A 26454-nucleotide genomic window follows, 5' to 3' on the forward strand; every position below is an offset into this window, starting at 1 on the left:
GCGCCTTATCCCTAGATAAGGGATGTAAACCCAAGATAAGGCAGTTTAAACCCCATATAAGGGACATGAACCCCAGATCAGGCGGAAATGACACATTTATGCTTCTGCTTTCATTCAAAAATCACATTTACGCTCTACCAAATGGGGGCCATCTTGGATTTCTGGGCAAAAATTATTTTGTAACGTCAAATTAATGTCAGATTCGGATTTCCTGGGGTCGACTTACCGGAAAAAGTGTCTTTGTACACGATTTTAGGTAATCGGGTTCAAAACTTATTTTTTCAAGATGGCGCCGGCGGCCACCATCTTGGATTTCTGGGTAAATATGAGTTCGTAATGTCAAAGTAATGTCAAATTTGAAATCCTCGTGGTAAACATATCAAAAAAAGTGTCTTTGTACCCGATTTAAGGTCCTCTTGTTCTAAACTAAATTTTTCAAGATGGTGCCGGCCACCATCTTGGATTTCTGGGTGAAAATGATGCCGTAATGTCAAACTAATGTCAGAATCGGAATCCTTGTACTCGACATATCCGAAAAGTGTCTTTGTGCATGATATAGGTGCTCTGGTTCAAAACTTTTTTCAAAATGGTGGTGGCGACGTTTTGGATTTTGGCCTCTAGAAAAATGCCGGGATTTTCGCGAGGGACATTGGCTATTTCTTTTCTAAATGGTCCATAGAAGTCGAATCAATCGTCAAACCTTACTAGCCAGAGAGTGGTCACCAAAGTGAACTTTTCCCCCTAACTAATATATTGCATCCTCAGAAGGCTGTGAAGTCCAGTCGTGACCTTGGAGTGACCTCTTATGACCTTGAAAAGATTTGGAACACAATTGCCTTTTCGTAAAAAATGTTGGCATTACGTTTGATAACAATCTACCTAATAAAATAATTTGACCTTTGTTGACCTCTGATGACCTTGAAATGACCTCCATTTTATTTTAAATCATATCAATATTACATATTCTAATTTAGATTTAAATTGGACGAATTTTGGAATTTGACCCATTTTGACCTTTGACCTTAGGTGACCTTGAAATGACCTCCATCATATTTTGAACCCCACCGTGAATACATATACTAATTTTCATTTGAAATGGGCACATTTCAAAATTTTACCCCTGACCCCAAAACAAACCCCCTCGCATGTTCAAGCCACATCTGATTATAACCCTATATGCACCCAATGCTATAGTCATTTTGGCATTATTCTGATGATCACAGCACTTAATATGCAGGCAAAAATGAACTTTAAGGTGATGTTCAGTAATCAACCCTACTTTACCCCTTAATGACCTTGAACTCAAAATCCGTGTTTACCCTATAGACACCAGCTAATGTCATTGCATATGTGTCAATCTCATCTCTGTACTATGTAATCTGTAGGAAAGGAAGCATTTTGAAAGTATTTGGTTATGTGCAGAAAAAATCCCCTTAATGACCTTTGACCCCAAATCTGTGTTTACCCCATAGACCCCAACTATAGTCCATGCCGATGACCACGTCTCATTGCGCTACCACGTAATCTGTAAAAGAAGAAGCATTTTGGTAAAAATCGCATTTTTAGCCAAAATTACTCATGCGTGACGTTTGACCCCAAATGGGTCATGTCAAATGTAAAGGCTGGGGTAGTGGAGCTTTTGCCCAAGTTTGGTTATAATCAGTCAAATAATAAAGGAGCTAGAGCTAATTATGTCAAGGTTGACAGCAGAAATAAATAAACTAGATATATTGCATCCTCAGAAGGCTGCGAAGTCCAGCCGTGACCTTGAAGTGACCTCTTATGACCTTGAAAAGATTTGAAACACAATTGCCTTTTCGTAAAGATAACAATCTACCTAATAAAATAATTTGACCTTTGTTGACCTCTGATGACCTTGAAATGACCTCCATTTTGTTTTAAATCATATCAATATTACATATTCTAATTTAGATTTAAATTGGACGAATTTTGGAATTTGACCCATTTTGACCTTTGGTTGACCTCTGGTGACCTTGAAATGACCTCCATCATATTTTGAATCCTACCGTGATTACATATACTAATTTTCATTTGAATTGGGCAAATTTCAAAATTTTACCCCTTTTGACCCCAAAACAGACCCCTCCACATGTTCAAGCCAAATCTGATTATAACCCTACATGCACCCAATGCTATAGTCATTTTGGCATTATTCTGATGATCACAGCACTAAATATGCAGGAAAAAGTGAACTTTAAGGTGATTTTCAGTAATCAACCCTATTTTACCCCTTCATGACCTTGAACTCAAAATCCGTGTTTACCCTATAGACACCAGCTAATGTCAGTGCATATGTGTCAATCTCATCTCTGTAATATGTAATCTGTAGGAAAGGAAGCATTTTGAAAGTAATTGGCTATGTGCAGAAAAAATCCCCTTAATGACCTTTGACCCAAATCTGTGTTTACCCCATAGACTCCAACTATATTCGATGCCGATGACCAAGTTTCATTGCGCTACCATGTAATTTGTAAAAGAAGAAGCATTTTTGGTAAAATTCGCATTTTTAGCCAAAATTATTCATGCGTGACATTTGACCCCAAATGGGTCATGTCAAATGTAAAGGCTGGGGTAGTGGAGCCTTTGCCCAAGTTTGGTTAGAATCGGTCAAATAATTAGGGAGCTAGAGCCAATTATGTCAAATGTTGACAGAAAGAAAGAAAGAAGCAGAAACCACTGGGATGCAAGAGTCCAGCCGTTGCTAGGCTGGACTAAGAAGAAGAAGAAGAAGAAGCGGGGAGGAAGGAGACCATCCGTTGCTCGGCTGGACTCAGATGAAGAAGAAGAAGAAGAAGAAGAAGAAAGAAGAAGAAGAAGAAGAAGAAGAAGAAGAAGAAGAAGAAGAAGAAGAAGAAGAAGAAGAAGAAGAAGAAGAAGAAGAAGAAGAAGAAGAAGAAGAAGAAGAAGAAGAAGAAGAAGAAGAAGAAGAAAGAAGAAGAAGAAGAAGAAGAAGAAGAAGAAGAAGAAGAAGAAGAAGAAGAAGAAGAAGAAGAAGAAGAAGAAGAAGAAGAAGAAGAAGAAGAAGAAGAAGAAGAAGAAGAAGAAGAAGAAGAAGAAGAAGAAGAAGAAGAAGAAGAAGAAGAAGAAGAAGAAGAAGAAGAAGAAGAAGAAGAAGAAGCTGCTGAAAAACAGCCGCCGCTCGGCTGGACTAACTAGATCTGAGTACAGATATGAAACTTGACCGGGCAGTGCACTGTGTAACATGTGTCACGACGACCGCTTAATGACCATTGACCCTTTATCTATGTACACCCTCACCAACCAATGTAGAGTCGCAAGACCAAACTATGTATGTCATTATCTCATGTTGCAGTTGTTTGTGGAAGGAATTTATGGCAACGACTGTGACCCCTATGTCACCTTGAACCTGGTCATGATCATGTGACATGGCCACTGATCACTTTTCTGAGTGAAATTACTAGCTCAACAGCTACAATTTTTATGCTAATTAACTAATTTGCATATAACTTGAGACAGTAAGGTCCAATCACAACACTAACACCACTTGCAGTCTTCCTTGTGAAACTTGCCACATTTTGGTCGATAAACTGCAGAAAATGTTTGACATTTACTATGCTAATTAACTAATTCGCATATAACTGGAGACAAAAGGTCCAATCACAAAACTAACACCACTTCCCTGTGAAATTTGCCACATTTTGGTACCAAGGTTGATATACTTCGGACAATGTTTGACATTTTCTATGCTAATCAGCTAATTTGCATATTACTTGAGACAGAAAGGTCAAATCACAAATCTAACACCACTTTCAGTCTTCCTTGTGAAATTAGCCACATTTCGGTACGAAGGTCGATATACTTCAGACAATGTTTGACGTTTTTAATGATTTTGACCGGAAATGACCCTTTAATGACCTTTGACCTCAATTCTGTGTACACTCCATATACACTGGATATAGCCGATGCATATGTGCAAGTGACGTCATTGTGCTATGTAATCTGTGCTAGAAGAAGCATTTTGAAGGAATTTGGTTATATACCAGAGTTTGACCGGAAACGACCCCTAAATGACCTTAGACCCAAATTCTGTGTACACCTCATAGGCACTGGATGTAGCCGATACATATGTGCAAGTGGCGTCATTGTAGGATGTAACATGTAGGAGGCGAAGCATTTTAAAGTTTGTTGCCAGAAGAAGAAGAATAACTAAAACAACTGTGGCTCACGAGCCACGAATATCAGGCTGTGGTTGCTGATTGCCCTTTAAAATTTGACCTCGGGTAAACTCGGGATGACTACAAATCAAAGATAATTTACATCACATTTAAGCCCATTCGGGACAGTTTTACATTTGACCCATTTGACTTTTCCTGACCTTTGACCTCAGATGACTCTTACGGTTTCATACTCCAAAAGTGTAAATGATCATTTTCGAAAGTTACAGCCCGGTTGGAGCATCTTTCAATTTGCCCTGACCTTTGACCTCGGATGACCTCTACAGTTTCATGCTCCCCAAGTGTCACTGATCATTTTCCGCAAGTTACAGCCTTTATGGTTTCTTACTCCCTAAGTGTCAGGGATCATTTTCTGCAAGTAACAGCCAGATCAACTTTAAATTTGACTTGATACCCTTGACCTCGGATGAACTTTGCGGTTTCATACTCCTGAAGTGTCAGGGATCATTTTCTGCAAGTTACAGCTCGATCGGAACTACTTTCAATTTGACCTAATCTTTGACCTCGAATAACCTTTGCGGTCTCATAACTTTCGGAGTAATTTTAAATTTGTCATCAGATGACCTATGCGGTTTTATACTCCTGAAGTGTCAGTGATTGTTTTCCCTGAGTTAGAGGCCGATCGGAGCAACTTAAAATTTGACCTGACCTATGACCTCGGATGACCTTTGCCGTTTCATAATCCCAAAGTATCAGGGATCATTTTCCCCGAGTTACAGCAACTTTAAAGTTGACCTGACCTTTAACTTCGGATGACCTCTGCGGTTTCGTACTCCCCAAGTGTCAGGGATCATTTTCCCTGAGTTACAACCCAATTGGAGCAACTTTACATTTGACCTGACCTTTGACCTCAGATGACATTTGCGGTTTTATGCTCCTAAGTGTCACTGGTCATTGTATCTAAATACGAACAGGTACCTCCCTTGTTAAAAATGTACTGACCTTTCCAAGATTATTTTGATTTGACTAAGATTATCTTGACCTGACCAAGATTTTCTTAACATGACCAAAATTATCTTGGTCAGGTCAAGATAATCTTGGTCAGGTCAAGACCAAGATTATCTTGACCTGTCCAAATTACTTGATATACTCGACAGTTGACCAGAATTTGAACAAAAGAAATACAATGGATAATGGGACAAAAGAAGAGGGTAAGACGTATATGGTTACATAGATATCAAATTTACAGGGTGAGTAAAAAAAACCCCGTGCAATAGGGCAAATAATCGATATTTACGTTCCCATTTTTGAAATTTCTATAAAATGTCACACTCAATAGTCACCTGTCGTGAAAAAATGAAGTGAATCGCAAATACCGTTTAATTTTTACGATTCCTTTTACACGGATACCCAATTTAATTATTTGTCCACGAGCCAATGTGCATTTTGAATCAGAGCACATACTGCACAATAAAGACACCAGATCTGAAACTGATTTTTGCGTTCTTTAATTCCCTTTTTCGGTTCAAACAAGCTTTCTTCCAACTTGCGTTTTTCTATTCCCAATATGTCCAACTTACTGGTTATTTGTAATTCACTCTACTTTATTTTGCACGCATTCCCTTTCGACATTTGAAAACTCGTCCACAAATTATGAATGTTCCTTTTATAGAGAATAAACATCTTTAAACTAAAGGTAAATATGAAACAACAATAATTTTCTTCTACTTAAACAAGACCAGGGGCAATAAATGCTAATTCCTTAATGGATATGGAGTGGAGTGAATTGCAACATATACAGTGGTCATATTGGGAATAATATGGGCCTCAAGGAAGAACAGATGATTGATTGGGTTTTCAACTGATTGGGCGTCCCAGGTTAAATAAGAAATAAAACAAAACAAAAACAAATATCATTTTTATAACGTTTTAAAACCTTAAAAGTTCAACCTGGTTCTAAAATAAAATGGATTATTTTCTCTACAACTTTACATCCGATTCCCCGATTGTCTCTTACTCTATATCCCGGATATACTACTGCATTATGCTGTTGGTCACGGCGCAGTGACTTAAAGCAATAATGTGTGATTTGCATTTTAAAAAATAAAAAATAAAGAATAGATTCCTATTTAAATGTTTGTTTTCACTGATCACATTATCCCCTTTTAATTTTGAGCCAAACAAATGATGTACAGGGTGTATCAAAATTAAGTATACAGTTTGAAAAATGCCGCTAGATCAAAAAAGCATGAGATCTTTGGTCAAAATGCTCTAGCTGATAACTTAACCAACATCTTGTCCTCCTACAGCTGAAAAAATCACTGGCGTGTGACCCAGGGCTACGACACTCAGCTCATTTGCATGGCAAAATTACCCGTCTCCTCCGCAGCCAATTTGGTTTCGCTCCATCGAAATCAAGCTGGCCACGGAGGAGACTACCCTCCTTTGTGTTTGTTCATTTGTGTATGGAGAGCCCTTTTGGAGTCCGGAATGACTTAGGCTACGCTCTCAGCTAGAGTCCGACGCGGCATTGCACTAGAAATACCTTTTCTGTGAAATCGCTATAGAGCCAACCGGGAGCACGTATTCGTTTTGAAAATATAGCATTAAAATTAGTATCACCCTTGTGGCCCCCGTGCAGTGAAAAACCTTAATTCTTTCATTAAAAGGAAATTAAAATTTAAAAAACACGGATCTACCTGTGCACCAATAAAATTGGCACAGCAATTTGTCTCAAATATGAATGAATTTTAAGAAACATACGGGGTATGATGAACATTGACCTGACGCCATGATAGTAGGATCTATTAGTCGTTTTATATACAATGTATATACCGTATTGTCATAATGCCAATATTTGTCATTATATATAATGAGTAATATTCAGCAACGTAAATGTGCAGTTCATATGCACAAACGAATACTGATCTTTATGATATTCAGGTTTTGTACATCACATATAACATGTCACATAGGAGGTCATACGTATTGACCTTCATCTATTGTATTTGTTCATCTGTGTATGGAGAGGATTAGCGCCATTAAACGCCATTAAAACTCCATCAGTATTAGGGCGTAGTTCAGTGAACTCACCGGGTTGCTATTCCAAGTACTTTGATAATACAGATAATATGTATTAATGGGTCGAGGCCATTGCATTGAAAAACCTAATAAATTATTCATAACAGTTACGTAATCAATCGATAGTGCGGACACTTTTCATTTGTAAACCACCAAAATTCGTGATCTATTAGAAAAAAAAAAAAAACCACGTGAATAGAGTGCCCTCTCAAGAATATCAACTCTCTGGTGTGACCATTAATAAGGATTTGGTGGGTACTTTTGTGAACAGAGTACAAAAAGCAGTTGCGCGAAGTTAATTGGGTTTTGAATGCCCGGTGCTTGCTATTGTTGTGCAGCCAAGAGAAACATGCAGGTGTTCAGATCATTTGTCCTCATTGTTAGGGTTCTAATCCTGTACATGTGTGAGTAACATAACATGTGGTAAATCTGGGCAACTATCTCCTTACATATGCTAGGTTTTACTTGACAAGGAGAATAGCAACATTTAATTGGGATTCCAGGTAAAAACCACATGTGCCTGCTCACGGTCAAAAATTTTTTATTGCATGAGGTGAAAGGGCTTTGGTAGTAGGTTACAAAAAGTCACATCAAAAATTCCTCCGGAGCTTGTTGCCATAGCAACGGCAGATTTTATGATTTTAGCGGTTTTTGCTTATTTTGGGGTGGAAATAAGAGAAAATATTCACTTTTCTGAATTGCCCTTGACTTATAATTTGAGGTCACATTAAAAAAGCAACCTTACCACCATAAAGTACTATCTTTGCACTTTTCTCAGGTGCAAAAAATATTTCAATAATATTTCACCATGTGCAATTTTAGGGATGGGCAACATTGACAATTTAGCACTTTTGAAAAAATGACATTTTTACCCTATCTTTGAAGTCAAAAAACTAATTTTGCTTGAGCACCCAGAATTATTTTCTTTTGGTGGTACTTGAGCAGACATTGCCCCTTCCAAATCTGGTAAAAAAAACTCTGTGTCCTGTAAAGCCAGTGTTGCCAGAAAGTTTGCCAATTTAAAAAAAAATGCATTTTCGAAATAATGCATTTTCTACATATTTACTCACATAACTTTTTATACGACCAACTTAATTGAAATATTTACCCTTTGCGTACAAGATTTGACACACAACTGCTTCCGGAAGCAACGCTTAAAGGCTACAGAAGGGTCGTGTTCTGCAAAAACCGGTATTGCCAGAAAATTTGACTTTTTAAATCTATATTTATCAATTAAGCGCATTTATTACAAGCTCTAGGGAGGAGTTCGTGTACATGACTCATGTTATACAATGTTACATGTTTCATGTTATATAAATTATGCAAAGACCTTCAACAAAATTTTGAGTTAGAAGTTCAGATCAAGTACAATCAAAGATGGCGTCCAAAATGGCCGTCAAATAGGGGGTTTCCATTAAAACACACTATAGCAACATACAAATGATCTAATGATGAAAAAATATTGATGCAATTGATGTTTCTAATCAACGGAAATAAATATGTGCCCATTTTGTTTCATTTGGATCTTTTAAATTCAAAATGGCGTCTAAAATGGCCGCCAGAATAGCCTATTTCCATTGAAATACACTAGAGCAACATGAAGTTACCCCATTTCAAAAAAGGTCATATTCTTATTCAATACACCCCCTAATTTAAATCAAAGCGGTCCGGCTGTCACCCAATGACCCCATTTTGCTCTTACTGAATTCCAAAAATTAAGCTCTCACCCAGCATTTTCATGTTATATGCCAAGACCTTCAAAAAAGTTTGGGTAAGAAATTTAAATCAAGTACAATTAAAGATGGCGTCCAAAATGACCGCCAAATAGGAGTTTTTAGTTACAACCCATGCATAGCAACATACAAATGATCTTGATGATGAAAAAATATCAACGCGATTATTGTTTTTAATCAACAGAAATGCCCATTTTGTTTCATTAACATCTTTTACATTCAAAATGGCGTGCAGAATGGCCGCCAGAATAGAATAATTTCCATTGAAAAGAGCAACATAAAAAGGATATAATAATAAGTATTATCAATGGAATGAACGGTTCTAATCAAAAGAAACATATTTACAAAAAAATTGTTTCATTTGTATCTTTCCCATTCAAGATGGAATCCAAAATGGCCACCAAATCAGGCTATTCCCAGTTAACTGTCTTGTAAGCAAATACAAAATATAGCTATATAATGAATATTTCAGACCAGTGAGCGAAATGAAATAAGCAGTGTGATACCATGATTACATTTAATTTGACTTTCTTTGTATTTTCAGTTCGGTGAAAAGTATGGAGAGTGCAGAGGTGTAGCCTTGTCAACTTCCTTAGCATAGCTGTATAGTCTAGTCAAAGTTCATATAGCTTTTGCCTAGTTAACTTTCCTAATATAGCTATAGCCTAATTAACGTTTTCAACATAGCTGTAACCTATTAAACTTTCGTAACGTAACTGTAGTCGAGTCCACTTTCCTAACATATTAGTACTAGTACTTACAATCGTTTTGCAAGGATGGATTATGTATTACTAATAAAGCCATGATCATGCATCCCAGCAAACACAAAAACGTTTTTAAAACGTTTAAAATAAGTTATATTTTGGGTTTTGGTTTAGGTAAAAACGTTTTAATAACATTAAAATGTCGGGTTTTATAAAGGTCATGAAATCGTTTTAAAACGTTTTGTATGAAAACACACTACAACAATATTTACAAGCCGACGTCAAACGTCGGCTTGTGCTGTCTCTTCTCAATTCTTGCACATCCGCCATCGGCGATGTGCATTCTTTTTACCGCGTTCTTCTTACCTAGCCGGGACACCGGCTAGGTCTTGTGATGCTATCGGATCTTTCTTCGTCTTCTTTCTTCTGGCAACAAATTTCAAAATGCTTCTTCTCCTACATGTTACATCCTACAATGACGTCACTTGCACATATGCATCGGCTATATCCAGTGTCTATAGGATATTCACAAATTTGGGGTCAAAGGTCATTAAGGGTTCATTTCCGGTATAAAACCAAATATCTTCAAAATGCTTCTTCTGCCACAAATTACATAGTACGATAATGTCACTTACACATATGCATCGGCTATTACAGGTACACAAAAGTTATTCTCCGATTTTGGGGCAAAGGTCATTAAGGGGGTCATTTCCGGTCTGAAAGCTAAAAATATTCAAAAAATCACTGTTGTTACAAATTACATAGCAGAGTGTTGTCATTAGCACACATGCATTGTTACTAACCAGGGTCTTTGGGGTGTCTACAGTTTTGGGGTCAAAGGTCATTAAGGGGTCGCTTCCGGTCTAAAACCAAAAATCATCAAATATTTTCATTTTTTTAAATCTCAAAACGTAACCAGAACAGAGTGACATAAACTTCATATATGCATTAGTGTTACCTGATGTATGTACGGTATTTTTATTTTTTTGGTCAAAGGTCATTTAGACGTCATTTCCGGTTTTAAGCTAAATAACTTTAAGAATTTTTATCTCCATAACTAAGCATAGTAGATTTTTTTATTTTAATTGTAACAATGCATTTTCTTGGTGTATATGAGGGTTTTTTTATATTGGGGTCAAAGGTCATTAAGGAGGTCAAAACGTCAAATTTGCATTTTTGTTTTTAAATTACGGAAAAGTAGCTGTATCTCAGCCTATATGGAACACAGATAAAGCCCCTACATGCTACAGTGATGCACCATTGGTGTGAGATGTCCATAATAGCCGGCCGGTCAAAGGTCAAACTTTAAGTTAAGACTGGCATTTCCGGCCCTGACTAGGTCCAGATCTGTAACCAGATCTAGTTCTTTCTTTCTTTCTTCTTCTTCTTCTGTCAACACTATGATCAGCCATCGTAGCCACATGCTTTCAGGCATGTTGACCATACTTGGTCAGTATAACCGTTTGGTGGTGCCACAGATGTCACATGATCAACTTCCGGTCAAATGTCATCCACTTCCGGTCAATGGCCAAAACTTGGATTTTCACTAAAATGCTACTCCTCCCACATATTACATAGCACCGTGACGTCACTTACACACATGCATCATCTATAGCCAGTGTCTAAAAGTTATACCACAAAATTGGAATCAAAGGTCATTAAGGGTCACTTCCGGTAAAAGTCTGAAAAATTTGTAAAAAATATTCAAAAAATCACTGTCTTTACAAATTACATAGCAGAGAGTCGCCATTAGCACACATGCATCGCTATTATCTAGGGTCTTTAGATGCCTACAGTTTTGGGGTCAAAGGTCATTAAGGGGTTACTTCCGGTCAAAAACCAAAATTATCAAAAAGTTTTTTTTTATCTCAAAATGTAAACAAACCAGAGTAATATACCCATCATACATGAATTAGTGTTACATGGTGTATGCATGGTATTTTTTATTTTGGGGGTCAAAGGTCATTAAGGGGTAACTTCCTGTTTTAGCTAAATAACTTCAAGAATTTTTATCTCAACAACTAAACATAGTAGAATTTTTTAATTAAAAGTGGAACAATGCATTTTGTCGTTGTATATAAGGTTTTGTTTTCATTGAGGTCAAAGGTCATTAAAGGGGTCAAAAGGTCAATCATAAATTTAAAAAAATCATAATCCATGTATAAGTTCCGATAAAGCTGAAAATTCACCAGGAATATTCCTTATGACATCCTAAGCACTATGTAATATTTTTGCGGGGTCAAAGGTAATTAAGGGATCACTTCCGGTTCTCACAGATTCGGAGTCATAACTCATTTGTCACTGCTGGTTGTGCATCCTCGCGGTCGCAGGCGAACGCAATCAGATCTCGTTTACATTATTGATTTTTATTTAGGGTCAAAGGTTATGAGGGGTCACTTCCGGTGTTAAACAAAATACCTTCTAAAATACCTGGCGGTTGTGCATGCTCGCGGTCGCAGGCGACCGCAACCAGATCTAGTTCTTCTTCTTCTTCTGGCAACCTCGTGACATTTTGCGTGACTTGCCACGTTTCGCCCTAGCTCTCTTATGCTTCGACAGATTTCAACCATATTTGAGCCAAATTACCACTAAACTAGGCCAAACCTTCCATTTGAGTTTGACCTTGCTGTGACCTTTGACCTAGCAATACTGAACAAAAATGTGATTTCACAAAAATGCTACTCCTTCCACAAATTTCATGCGATGAGGACATGGTTATATCATGTGACTCGACTTTAGTCGGTGTCTATAGGGTGTGCTCAAATAAGGGGTCAAAGGTCATTAAGAGGTCATTTCCGGTCAAAGTCTAAAAATATTCAAAAATCACTGTCTTTACAAATTACATAGCAGAGAGTCGCCATTAGCACACATGCATTGCTACTAGCCAGGGTCTTTAGGATGCCTACAGTTTTGGGGTCAAAGGTCATTAAGGGGTTACTTCCGGTCAAAAACCGAAATTATCAAAAATGTTCAAATTTTTTTATCTCAAAATGTAAACAGACCAGAATAATATAACCAACGTACATTAATTAGTGTTACCTGATGTATGCACGGTATTTTTATTTTGGGGGTCAAAGGTCATTAAGGGGTCACTTCCTGTTTTTAGCTAGATAACTTTAAGAATTTTTATCTCAACAACTGAACATAATAGAATTTTTTAATTAAAACTGGAACAATGCATTTTGTCGGTGTACATAAGGGTGTTTTTCCATAGAGGTCAAAGGGCATTAAGGGGGTCAAAAGGTCAAACAAAAATTAAAAAAAAATCAAAATCCATGTTTAAGTTCCGATTAAGCTGAAATTCACCAGGAATATTTCTTATGACATCCTAAGCACAATGCAAGAGCAGTTGACCCCATCCGTAACCCAGGGGTCAAGTTATAGGGGTCAAATTGCGGCTTGTATTCAGCGTCTGTTGACTCTAGTTTTAAAATGTTTTCGAAATGTCATTGTAAACTATTTTTGCAAACATTTTTGGCCAAATATTTTGCCAACACTTAATTAACATTATGTAAAAATATTTGCACCTAGCAAACACAGAAATGTTCTTAAAATGTTTTTTACAAAACGTTTTAATAACATTTAAATGTCGGGTTATATAAAGGTCGTGAAAACAGTTTAAAAACGTTATTGTAAATATTTTGGGCAAACATTTGTTGCAAAATATTTTTTCAACCCCAAAATAACATTCTGTTTGGAATGATTTGTACCAAGTTTTCACAAATGTTTTTGGAATGTTATTAAAACGTTTTTATACCCTTTATATAACCCGACATTTAAATGTTTTCTGTAAAACATTTGTGTTTGCTGTGCAGTAAATTACCAACAAATATTATTTAATGTTGTGAAAACGTTTTATACCATTAATGTACCCTTTATATAACCCGACATGAAACGTTTTCTGACAACCTTTTATAACCTTTGGCGAATGATGTCGAAAACGTTTTGTGTTTGCTGGGATGTTACCAAGAAGCCTTTTACCGGTTCACCGTCAGCTGCCAAGGACTTACCATCTCCAAATTCCAGTGGAGTATACCCACCCCGGGAGGGGGGCATTTATCTCACCAAGCGAAAAATAGTCGTGAGAAGTAGGATTGCTTTATTAGCCAGAATCCATCCTTGCAAACAGATTTTAGGTACTAGCACTCAGAAGTTAGGAAAATTGACTCTGCTACATACCAGTCATGTTATGAAAGTTGAATAGGCTACATCTATGTCCAGAAAAGTTAACTGGGCTATAGCTATATTAGGATAGTTAACTAGGCTACAACTATAATAGGAAAGTTGACTAGACTACAACTACTAAAGTTCACTATGCTACAGCTTTGTACTCTCCAAATAAGTAATCATGGCATCACACTGCTTATTCCACTTGGCTCACGGGTCGGAAATATGAATTATATTGCTATATTTGTATTTAATTTGTACTAGGACAGTTAACTGGAAATATCCTAATTTGGTGGCCATTTTGGATTCCATCTTCAATTGGTTGGAGAGATTCAAATGAAACAAATTATGTGCATATTTGTTTCTTTTAGTTATAGAAATTAATTCCATTGAAAATACTTTATTATTATATCAATTTTATGTTGCTCAAGTGTATTTCATTGGAAATATGCTATTCTGGCGGCCATTTTGGACGCCATTTTGAATTTAAAAGATCCAAATGAAACAAAATGGGCACATATTTATTTTCGTTGATTAGAAACATCAATTGCATCGATATTTTTTTCATCATTAGATCATTTGCATGTTGCCATAGTGTGTTTTAATGGAAACCCACTATTTGGCGGCCATTTTGGATGCCATCTTTAATTGCACTTGATCTGATCTTTTTACCCAAACTTTTTTTCAAGGTCTTTGCATATATAACATGAAAATGCAAGGTAAATTTCTAAAAGAGTAATGTACACGAACTCTCCCCTAGAGCCTGTAGTAAATGCGCTTATTGGAAATTTAAGTTACAAAGTCAGATTTTCTGGCAATACCGGTTTTTGCAGAACACGACTCTTCTGCAGCCTAAAAATCATAAAATATGCCGTTGCTATGGCAACAAGCTCCGGAGGAATTTATGATGTGACTTTTTGTAACCTACTACCAAAGCCCTTTCGCCTCATACAATAAAATTTTTTTGACCGTGAGCAGGCACATGTGGTTTTTACCTGGAATCCCAATTAAATGGATACTACACAGCAAACCGCCTTCCTTGTTGCAAAGTACCATCGCACCCAGGGGCCAGCAGAAGTGTTTCGGAGACACACTTCCGTCAGCAGTACCCAAATGCATGTTCGTCCCCCTTCACGTGGCGCTATTGACAGAAATGTTGCGAAGTATCAGATAACTGGAACGAGTCGTAATCTGAACATTGAACATTGTGGTCACCCCTGAACTGGAAGATCTGCTGCTACTATCATGTCATATCCTAGCAGTCCGTTACACTATGCAGGCGGGCAAGCAGGAGGTCAAATTAGCTGCCGTCAAAATGGACTTGGAATACCATCTGCAACCTTTAACAGAATAACTCGTTTATGACTTGCGATTTCATCCCTATCAGATGTAAGGAGACATCAACGTCAACAATACGGTAACCAACGTCGCACTGTGTTCTGTCTACTACTACTACTACTACTACTACTACTACTACTGTCAGTGGCTTCTTGCCCGTCCTTTACGTTTCCTGGAAGATTTCATCATTGGCGATGAAGCAGGGTTTGCATTAAATGTTTTCACAAGTCCTCCTGCATACCTTGATAAACTTCAGAGATGCATAATTGCACAAGTTGACATTCTCAGGCAGGACAGACCTCTCATTAGACGTGGTGTGAACGCCATGTTGAGAAGAGCCGAAATCTGCATACAGAAGAATTGTGGACATGTGGAAGACTAAGAATAAAACTGTCAATAACTGTAAACAGTAAAGAAAGTGGTGAGCCTTTTTTGTGATTTGTATGTTATTTTGATTTTAATTGACTTCACGCAACTCCTTTTTGTATTCGGTTCACAAAAGTGTCCACTAAATCCTTATTATTGGTCACACGCCAGTGATTTTTCAGCTGTAGGAGGACAAGATGTTGATTACGTTATCAACAAGAGAATTGACCACAGACCTCATACTTTTTAATCTAGCTCAATTTAGCAAACTGTATACTTAATTTTGATACACCCTGTATAATGAAGAAAATTGCTTTTTCATTCCAGCGCCTACAATGCGTGTACTACGTTCGCCGATCGTATTACATAAATAGTCGCACGGAGCATCGCGCTCGACGTGTGTACACATAAATACTCGCACGGAGCATCGCGCTCGACGTGTGTACGCATAAGTTGACATCCGCGGAAAAAAGTTAAATTTTACTGATATTAAAGAACTTCAGGCTTAGTCTTTTACGTGGTAATTTAGTACACCACTGGGGATTATAATTATGCAAAAAGTAGAAATCCGAGTAAAATTGAGGGCGTCGCTGTGAAGCAAATCACACATTATAGCTTTAATTAATATTAAAATCATATTAGCACATCAGATATTGTACATTTTGTATAATTATGCGGTCCTATTGCATCTATATTTGCCTACGTCATGTTCACAGGCAATTATTTCTCAAGTAAGTTTATAACACTTGGCCCGGGGGGGGGGCATTCAAATTGTCTGAGTACGTACCATTTTGAAGACCCATTTTTTCAAAAGCTCTTCCCACATTCAAAACTGGTACATTACAAGTGCATTCAGCTGTGACGTGACAAATGCCAATTGCTGACAAAGGTCAGGAAATATCATCTCAAACCCTAATAAATTTGATAATAACAGAACAATGTTGCATAAAGTCCGAAATTATCCGCCATTTTAGGTAAATGCACTACATTATGAGCACCATAATGTAAACTCATGGAAAGTACATTTTCTATCAAAAATTGTTTGACACCATCTCCCAACACGCCCCAATAATATTCAAACCCATGCTGTTTATGCAGACCCCTTTCAGATTAGTCTTGACACTTCGTGAAGAAATATTCCATACTAAATGTCAAGTCAGTATTTTGAGGGCCCAAGCAGATAGTTCGGGGACGATTGCTATCTTAGAGTCAATACTTAACTCTCTCGAAAAGTTTTTTCCTTGATTATTTAGGGTAAACATACCAGTTGTAGCATGCACGGTTGTCGACTCCGTCATGCTCCCGTCAAGTCCACTGTCGGTTGCAGTTGATGATGCATCTGTTGTTGGACTCTCAGATGTGACATCTGATAAAATAAAGGAACAGACGAGAGTGTGTATCGGTATAGTTGGTCGTTTGATATGAGATATCCATTTTGACACAAGTTCGCATCAAATTGGTCAGTATGCGGAAATTACGATTAGCATATTTGGTATAGCTTGGAATTCGAAGTGCTTGTAAACCATCACTCTCACCAAAAGGGTTTGCACCCGGGGTTTGCACTCTGGAGGTGACGCTTCAGATGCACTACAACACCGAAAATGACCCTTTAATGACCTTTGATTCAAATTCTGTGTACACCACATTTACTCTGGATTGTTGGATATAGCCGATGCATATATGTAAGTGGCGTCATTATGCTCTGTAATCTGTGGCAGAAGAAGCATTTTGAAGACATTGGGTTGTATACCGGATTTTGACTGGGAATGACCCCTTCTGTGTATACCCTATTGGCACTGGATATAGCCGATACATATGTGCAAGTGACGTCATTGTAAGATGTAACATGTAGGAGGAAAAGCATTTTGAAGTTTCTTGCCAGAAGAAGAAGTATAACTAGAGCTCCTGTGGCTCACGAGCCACAAATATCAGACGGTGGCTGCTGATTGACCTTAATTAACCTTTGACCTCGGGTTAACTCGGGGTGACTACTTGTGCTCCCTAAATCAAGAAAAAATTGCATTACATTTAAGCCCATTCGGGCCCATTTTACATTTGACCTTTCCTGACCTTTTGCATATAACAGAGAATTGTGGCATGACATGATCGCCAACGTCCTAGGTTATGGCATTGTTATTAGATAGATAGATAGATAGATAGAGAGAGAGAGAGAGAGAGAGAGAGAGAGAGGAGAGAGAGAGAGAGAGGAGAGAGAGAGAGGATCTTCAAATTTGCTCTGACCTTTGACCTCGGATGACCTTTGCGGTGTCATACTCCTGAAGTATCAGGGATAATTTTCTACAAGTTACAGCTCAGTCGGAGCAACTTAAAAATTGTCCTGATCTTTGACCTCGGATGACCTTTGCAGTTTCATACTCCTGAAGTGTAAGGGATCATTTTGTCCGACTTGCAGCTCAATCGGAGTAACATTAAATTTGACATATAAATTTTGTAACCAAAATTCATGTGTGAACACACCGTTACTGTCCTATGTTTCCCTTAGCTAATACACAAATTTGAAGGTATTTTGTTTTATACCCTAGTGACCCCTTAATGACCTTTGACACCAAATCTGTGTACACCCCATAGACACTGAGTAATAACAATGCATGTGTATAAGGGCATCACTGTCCTACGTTATTTGTGGGAGAAGATGCATTTTAAAGGTATTTCGTTTTATACCGGAAGAGACCTCTTAAAGGAGGATTCCGTTATACTACCATCATTTTTCAGTAGATATCCACGAAAAAAGCTCATTCCCAAAATTTCAGTAGCTTCCGACTTTGCGTTTGCGAGTTATGCATGAATTATGTGTATTACACTGCCCCATAGGCCATTGTAATTTCAAAATTTGACGGTATTTTTGCTAAACGAATTAACCTGCAAGAAATTTTTGTTACCTAAACATTATGTAGCCGGAAGTTTCCAGTGGTATAAAAATCTTAACTTTTTTGAAAAAAGTTGGGGGATGAGGCTGTGGATCACGAAATGCCCTTTTAATGATCTTTGACACCCCCCCAAAAAAACACCTCATATACACCGGCTAACCACAATTCATGTGTGAACATACTGTTGCTGTGCTGTGTTTTCCTCAGCTAACACAATTTTTGAAGGCATTTCGTTTTATACCGGAAGTGACCCCTTAATGACCTTTGACCCCAAATCTATGCACACCCCATAGACACGGGGTAATACGAATGCATTGTGGGAGAAGATGCATTTTGAGCTGAAGTGACGTCTTTGACCCCTATGACCCTGCGTAACCTTCGACCCTACGAGTTTCATGTGACATGTCGGGGCATAGTCAATGATGGTTGTGACCAAGTTAGGTCAAAATCGGTATAAGTATGTCAGTACTAGAGCAAATGTAAATGTCGACAGAAGAATTTACGAAAGAACTAGACATAGCTGTGGTCTAAGACCACAAACAGAGCCGTGTTGTGACCCCTTAATGACCTTTGACCCCAAAATATATGAAAACACATAGACATTGGCTGATGTCAAAACATGTGTACACGTGGCATCACTTTACTATGTTATTTATGGCAGAAGGGGCATTTGAACGTTTTTTTGTCTCAGATCGGAAGTAACCCCTTAATGACCTTTGACCCCAAATAAAAAAATACCACATATGGATTGGGTAACCACAAGTCATGTGTGAACATACCGTTACTTTCCTACGTTTTTCTTAGCTAATAAAAATTTGTTGAATGTATTTCGTTTTATACCGGAAGTGAACCCTTAATGACCTTTGACCCCAAATCTTTGAGGACCCTATACACACTGGATAATAATAATGCATGTGTGCAAGTAGCGTCATTGTCCTACGTAATTTGTGGGAGAAGGATTTTAAAGGTATTTCGTTTTAAACCGGAAGTGGCCCTTAATGACCTTTGACCCTCCTTAATGACCTTTGACCCTAAATAAAAAATACCACACATACACAGGGTAACCACAATTTATGTGTGACCATACCGTTACTGTCCTATGTTTTTCTTAGCAAATAAAATTTGTTGAAGGTTTTTCGTTTTATACCGAAAATGACCCCTTAATGACATTTGACCCCAAATAAAAAAAATCATATATACATGGGGTAAACACAAATAATGTGTGAACATACCATCACTCTCCTATGTTTTTCATAGCTAATAAAATTTTTGGAAGATATTTCGATTTATACCGGAAGTGACCCCTTAATGACCTTTGACCCCAAATCTGTGTACACCCCATATACACTAGGTAATAACAATGCATGTGTGCAAGTGGCGTCACTGTCCTACATAATCTGTAGAAGAAGATGCATTTTAAAGGTATTTCGTTTTATACCGGAAGTGACCCTTAATGAGATTTGACCCCAAATAAAAAAAATACCACATATACATTGGGTGACTGAAGATCATATGTGAACATACCGTTACTGTCCCATGTTTTACTTAGCTAATACAAATTTTTGAAGGTTTTTCGTTTTATACCGGAAGTGACCCCTTAATGCCATTTGACCCCAAATCTGTGTACACCACATCTCTCTCTAAGGTCACATTGCATACACGTATGCAGGTGTGGTTCGTATGAGAGTATGCCATCGAATGCGGTCAGCGGCAGCCCTGGTAGCCTCAGTGATGCTCAGGCCAGTGATAATTTTGATGTCGTCAAGCCAGCTCGCTCCAGGTCTGCCTCTCTTGCGTTTTCCCTCAACCATTCCTTGGACAATTGTTTTCTGAAGGCAGTGATGTCTGGTGATGTGGCCAAAGTATGATAACTTTCTAGAAATGATATCGGCTCGCAAGGTCTTCTGAACCCCAAGCTCTTGAAGAACCCACTCATTTGTTTTCCTGGCAGTCCATGGAATCCTCAGGATTCGTCGATAACACCACAGCTCAAAAGAATCCAGTCTCTTCCTGTCAGATAATTTCATCGTCCAGGATTCAGATCCATATGATGCCACAGCAAATGGTGTTGATTTTAGCAAACGAACTTTGAGGGATGAAGGAAGTTTACTTTTCCATAGTTTGGTCAGGTTTGAGACTACACCTCGAGCTATTGCCAATCTTCGTTTTATCTCCTGGGTGCAGTCACTTTTGGTATTTTATCTCATAGAGGAAAACGACGGTAGGCAGATTTCTTTCATGCTTTGATGGTTCAGCAAGTGTCCCAAGTTATGCACACTGGTGACATTTAAAAAATCTCACGACCCCCCTGGTACGAGATACAAGACCCCCCTAAAATGACCCCCTGCCCCCCTTTCCAACAACAAAAAAGCTAGAAATGATGATCAAATATATAGAAAACCATTCACAATGAAAAATATACTCCGCATGTATTAACTTGACATATTAATCTTAACGGATATGAAAGAAAAAGTAAAAAAATCTAATTGGGTTGTTCCATTTTTAGGAGGGGTGTTTTCTTATTTTTCACTTTTCGAGAAAAAGAGAAAAATGCGTTTTTTACCCACTTTTTGACGCAAAAAATAAAAACCTTCATACCTTTTAATTTTTTAATTTTCACATGTAAACTAGTTTCATGCAAGTCTAATTAAATAAAGAAATAAAAATCATGGAGAGTATTTTAGTTTATGAGATAGAAGCCCCGGAAGTGGACTACTTTTTCCATATTCTAGAATGCAGATGTTGTAAAGATATTGAGTTTAATTGGTTTTTTGAAGTCATGATTGTGTATTTTTAATTAAAAATTGCTTCTCCTTTATAATGCCTAAGATGACAATCAAAGGTATTTTGAAGCCTGGGCTATTCCATTATAATACAGAGGTATCACTCTAGAACATCTTCAAGTTTGTTTATAATGGGCCAATGACACTTACAAAGCTTGAAAATGAGTATTTTAACGATGATCAAAGATATAGAAAACCATTCACAATAAAAACTAGACTTAGCTGTGGTCTAACCCACGAACACAGCCGTGTTGTGACCCCTAATGACCTTTGACCCCAAAATATATGAAAACGCTCATAAACATTGGCTAATGTCAATGCATGGGTGCACATGGCACCTCTTTGCTATGTTACTTGTGGCAGAAGGGGCATTTTGAAGGTTTTTCGTCTCAAACCGGAAGTGACCCCTTAATGACATTTGACCCCAAATAAAAAATACCACATATGAATTGGGTAACCACAATTCATGTGTGAACATACAGTTACTGTCCTATGTTTTTCTTAGCAAATAAAGAATTTTGAAGGTTTTTCGTTTTATACCGTAAGTGATCCCTTAATGACCTTTGACCCCAAATCTGTGAGGACCCCATAGACACTGGGTAATAACAATGCATGTGTGCAAGTGGTGTCACTGTCCTACGTAATCTGTTAGACAAGGTTAAAACTGAGCTGAGTACCACTTGGAGAACGAGAAATTCTCATATAGTTTATCTGGACCAGTTTTGCATGGGGAAAAGAATTTCTTGGGTAAAAAGCCCGTAAACCTGAGAACTTTTCTTTGAGGGCGCTTTTTTCAAAATGGCCACCAAAATCCATATATATGGTTAAATTAATCACATTAGGGGCATATCTAACCAGATTTTGGATTTTTATTGATAGCAAAATTGTACTACTAAGTCAGGTTATTAATATGAAGGTAACAGGAGGGCACAGCTGAGGGCGCTTTTTTCAAATATGGCCGCCAAACTCAATGAAAAACATATATATGGCTAGATTAGTCACTTTCGGGGCATATTTAACCAGATTTGGAATTTTTATTGATAGCAATAATGTACTACTAAATCAGGTTATTAATATGAAGGTAACAGGAGGTCAAAGCTGAGGGCGCTTTTTTTCAAAATGGCCGCCAAACTCAATTAAAAACATATATATGGTTAAATTAGTCACTTTAGGGGCACATTTAACCAGATTTTGGATTTATATTGTTAGCAATAATATATAACTAGGTCATATAATAATTATGAGGTCACAGCTGAGGGCCCTTTTTCAAAATGGCCGCCAAAATCAATGAAAAGCATATTGTTAAATTAGTCACTTAAGTGGTATACTTCATCAGATTTTGGATGTTGTTATTGATAGCGGTAAAGCATTACTAGGTCAGATTATTAATACGCAGGTAATAGGATTTCACAGGCGAGGATGCTTTGTTTTCAAAATGGCTGACAAAATTGAAGGAGAGTATGATATCAACAAAAAAGTGTCAGGAAATGTTACTTGAGTTGAAAAAAGGAATAGTTGTCATTAACTTTTTGAACTTATAATGGCAAAGGTATATTCTGATTTAAAATGACGGTAATGATGCCCGGGCAATAATGACTACCAGAATTGCCTTTATACGAGTATATTAAAGAAGACCCCTAAAGCAACTTGTGAACTAGAATGCGGCAAAAGCGTTGCTTACAGTGTTATAAATTTTCCATTTGTTGCATGGTTTCACTGATGCATTTATCTTTGATTTAATCCTCAGGATCACTCAAATCGCTATTTTCTGAAAAATCTTCATAGTCATTCTCTTCCAATAGTTCTTTCAGGCATTACCGTTTCAACCCATTTAGGATCCATGTTTTCGTTGATTGTCAACAATGTTTCCACCATCGTATACAGTGACATCTGCTGCTCTCCACTGCACTCTCTTGCAATGGAATTTGCGCGAAGGATATGAAGTGCCTGCTTACATGGTGGTAGTAAGGATATATCTGCAATCTTTGTATCTTTCGATCAAAGATATCGTATCTTGCTTCGTTGACATCTTTGCCCTTCACTCCATAACATACTCCTCTAGCTCTTTGCATATACTTTCTGACGGAAAATCTAATACTCCCTCCAATGTTGCAGAATGTGTCCACAAACTTTGCCATTGACTCCACAAGCTTCCAGCACTGACGTATCCCCTTGCGAAAAAAGTTATAATCATTGCCAGTGAACGTTCTGAGCTGCAATTCCTGTATTTGCCAGTGTTAGTGTCCAGAATCTCCATCATGAATGAAATGGGATAAAGCAATGAGTGCAATGTCTATGTCTCCTAAATAAGAACGAAATTCCTCACTGCATGCTTTGTAAGATGACCTTTGTGGCAGCTTCTTCCTGAATATTGCTAAGATCGGGAATCAAAATAGCATCTTGTTTTGTGACACAAAGGCCTTTACATTGAGCGATATTGAATTAACAGCAGCTATATATTGACTTAACAGTCATTGAATTTCACACATTCACTGGAAATGATTACAACTCGGGTTTTTTTGCCATGGGAAACGTCAGTGCGCAAGCTTCTGGAGTCAAAGCTAAAGTTTGTGGACACATTCTGCAACATTGGAGGGAGTATTAGATTTTCCGTCAGAAAGTATATGCAAAGAGCTAGAGGAGTACTTTTCACTTTCATACGGAGTGAAGGGCAAAGATGTCAACGAAGCAAGATACGATATCTTTGATCAAAAGATAAAAATATTGCATATATATCCTTACTACCACCATGTAAACAGGCGCTGGGGCTTCATATCCTTCGCGCAAATTTCATTGCAGTGGAGAGCAGCAGATATCACTGTATACGATGGTGGAAACATTGTTGACAATGGGTGGAATGAAAATATGGAACCTAAAGGTGTTGAAACGGTAATGCCTGAGGATGTCCAAGTACTATTGGTAGAGAATGACTATGGAGATGTTTCAGAAAATAGCGATTTGAGTGATCCTGAGGATTAACAAAGAGAAATGCATCAGTGAAACCATGCAACAAACGGACAATTTATAACACTGTAAGCAACCTTTTTTGCGGCATTCTAGTCTACAAATTGCTTTAGGGCTCTTCTTTAATACATAAAGGCAATTCTGGTAGTCATCATTACCGCCATTTTAAATCAGAACCTTTGCCACCCTGAAGTACTTCATTGTAAGTTCAAAAAGTTAAAGAACTTTTTTTTTCAACTTAAGTAACATTTCCTGGCGCTTTTTCGTTAATATCATACTTTCCTTCAATTTTGTCGGCCATTTTGAAAAAAGCATCCTCGCCTGTGACATCCTATTACCTTCGAATTAATAATCTGACCTAGTAATGCTTTACCGCTATCAATAACAACATCCAAAATCTGATGAAGTATACTACTTAAGTGACTAATTTAACAATATATATGGTTTTTATTGATTTTGGCGGCCATTTTGAAAAAGGGCCCTCAGCTGTGACCTCATGTTACCTTTATATTAATAACCTGACCTAGTAGTATATTATTGCTAACAACAAATATCCAAAATATGGTTAAATATGCCCCTAAAGTGACTAATTTAATCATATATGTTTTTCATTGAGTTTGGCGGCCATTTTGAAAAAAAAGCGCCCTCAGCTGTGACCTCCTGTCACATTCATATTGATAACCTGACTTGGTAGTACATTATTGCTATCAATAAAATTCAAAATCTGGTAAAATATGCCCCTAAAGTGACTAATTTAACCATATAGATGGATTTTGGCGGCCATTTTGAAAAAAGCGCCCTCACGGAAAAGTTTTCAGGTTACGGGCTTTTTTACCCAAGAAATTCTTGTTCCCCATGCAAAACTGGTCCAGATAAACCATATGAGAATTTCTCGTTCTCCAAGTGTTACTTAGCTCAGTTTTAACCTGGTCTATGTGAGAGAAGAAGCATTTTAAAGGTATTTCGTTTTATACCGAAAGTGACCCCTTAATGACCATTGACCCTAAATAAAAAAATACCACATATATACAGGGTAACTTCAATTTACGTGTAAACATACCGTTACGGTCCTATGTTTTTCTTAGCAAATAAAAAAAAATTGAAGGTTTTTCGTTTTATACCGGAAGTGACCCCTTAATGACCTTTGACCCCAAATATGTGAGGACCCCATGGACACTGGGTAATAGCAATACATGTGTGTAAGTGGGGTCACCGTCATACGTAATCTGTAGGAGAAGAAGCATTTTGAGTTGAAATCACGTTTTTGACCCCTATGACCCCAACGTAACATTTGACCCCACGAGTTTCATGTGACATGTAGGGGCATAGTCAATGATGGTTTTGACCAAGTTAGGTCCAAATCGGTGTAAGCATGTGAGTGCTAGAGCAAATGTAATGGTCGGCAGAAAGAAAGAAGTAGACATGTACATAACTGTGGTCCAAGACCACGAACACAGCCGTTGTATGACCCTTAATGACCTTTGACCCCAAAATCTCTGAACACCCTATTGACATTGGCGAATGTCAATGCATATGTGCACGTGGCATCACTCTGGTATATGTTATTTGTGCCCGAAGAGGCATTTTGCAGGAATTTCGTTTTAGACCGGAAGTGATCCCTTAATAACCTTTGACCCCAAATAAAATAATACCACGCATACACTGGGTAATAACAATTCATGTATAAACATACCGTTACAATGCTATGTTTTTCTTGGTTAATAAAAATGTTTGAAGGTATTTCGTTTTATACCGGAAGTGACTCCTTAATGACCTTTGACCCAAAATCTGTGAGGACCCCATAGACACTGGGTATTAACAATGCATGTGTGCAAGTGGCATCAGTCTCCTATGTACTTTTTGGGAGAAGAAGCATTTTAAAGGTATTTTGTTTTATTCCGGAAGTGACCCCTTAATGACCTTTGACCCCAATTAAAAACAACACCACATATACATTGGATAACCACAATTCATGTATGAACATACCGTTACTGGCCCATGTTTTTCTTAGCAAATTTAGATTTTTTGAAGGTTTTTCGTTTTATACCGGAAATGACCCCTTAATGACCTTTGACCCCAAATCTGTGAGGACCCCATAGGCACTGGGTAATAACAATGCAAGTGTGCAAGTGGCGTCACTGTCCTACGTAATCTGTGGGAGAAGAAGCATTTTGAGTTTTAAAAAAACCTACGTGACCTTTGACCCCACAAGTTTCATGTGACATGTAGGGGCATGAACAATGATAGTTATGACCAAGTTAGGTCAAAATCGG

At 37.7% G+C, this 26454-nt stretch overlaps 1 protein-coding gene across 1 annotated transcript in view; it reads right to left on the reverse strand.

The window, feature by feature from the left end:
* Positions 1-16810: 16810 nt before the first annotated feature.
* Positions 16811-26454, reverse strand: part of LOC140145149 (uncharacterized) — a gene marked incomplete at its 3' end in the record, with an annotated part of 79988 nt that continues 70344 nt past the window's right edge. Inside the window, exon 4 of the mRNA XM_072166926.1 lies at positions 16811-16912. Within this exon, the coding sequence (XP_072023027.1) occupies positions 16811-16912 (102 nt within the window). The remainder of the gene's footprint in view (positions 16913-26454) is intronic.

Source organism: Amphiura filiformis, unplaced genomic scaffold (assembly GCF_039555335.1).
Source record: "Amphiura filiformis unplaced genomic scaffold, Afil_fr2py scaffold_151, whole genome shotgun sequence".
In the NCBI taxonomy this organism is placed as follows: Eukaryota; Metazoa; Echinodermata; class Ophiuroidea; order Amphilepidida; family Amphiuridae; genus Amphiura; species Amphiura filiformis.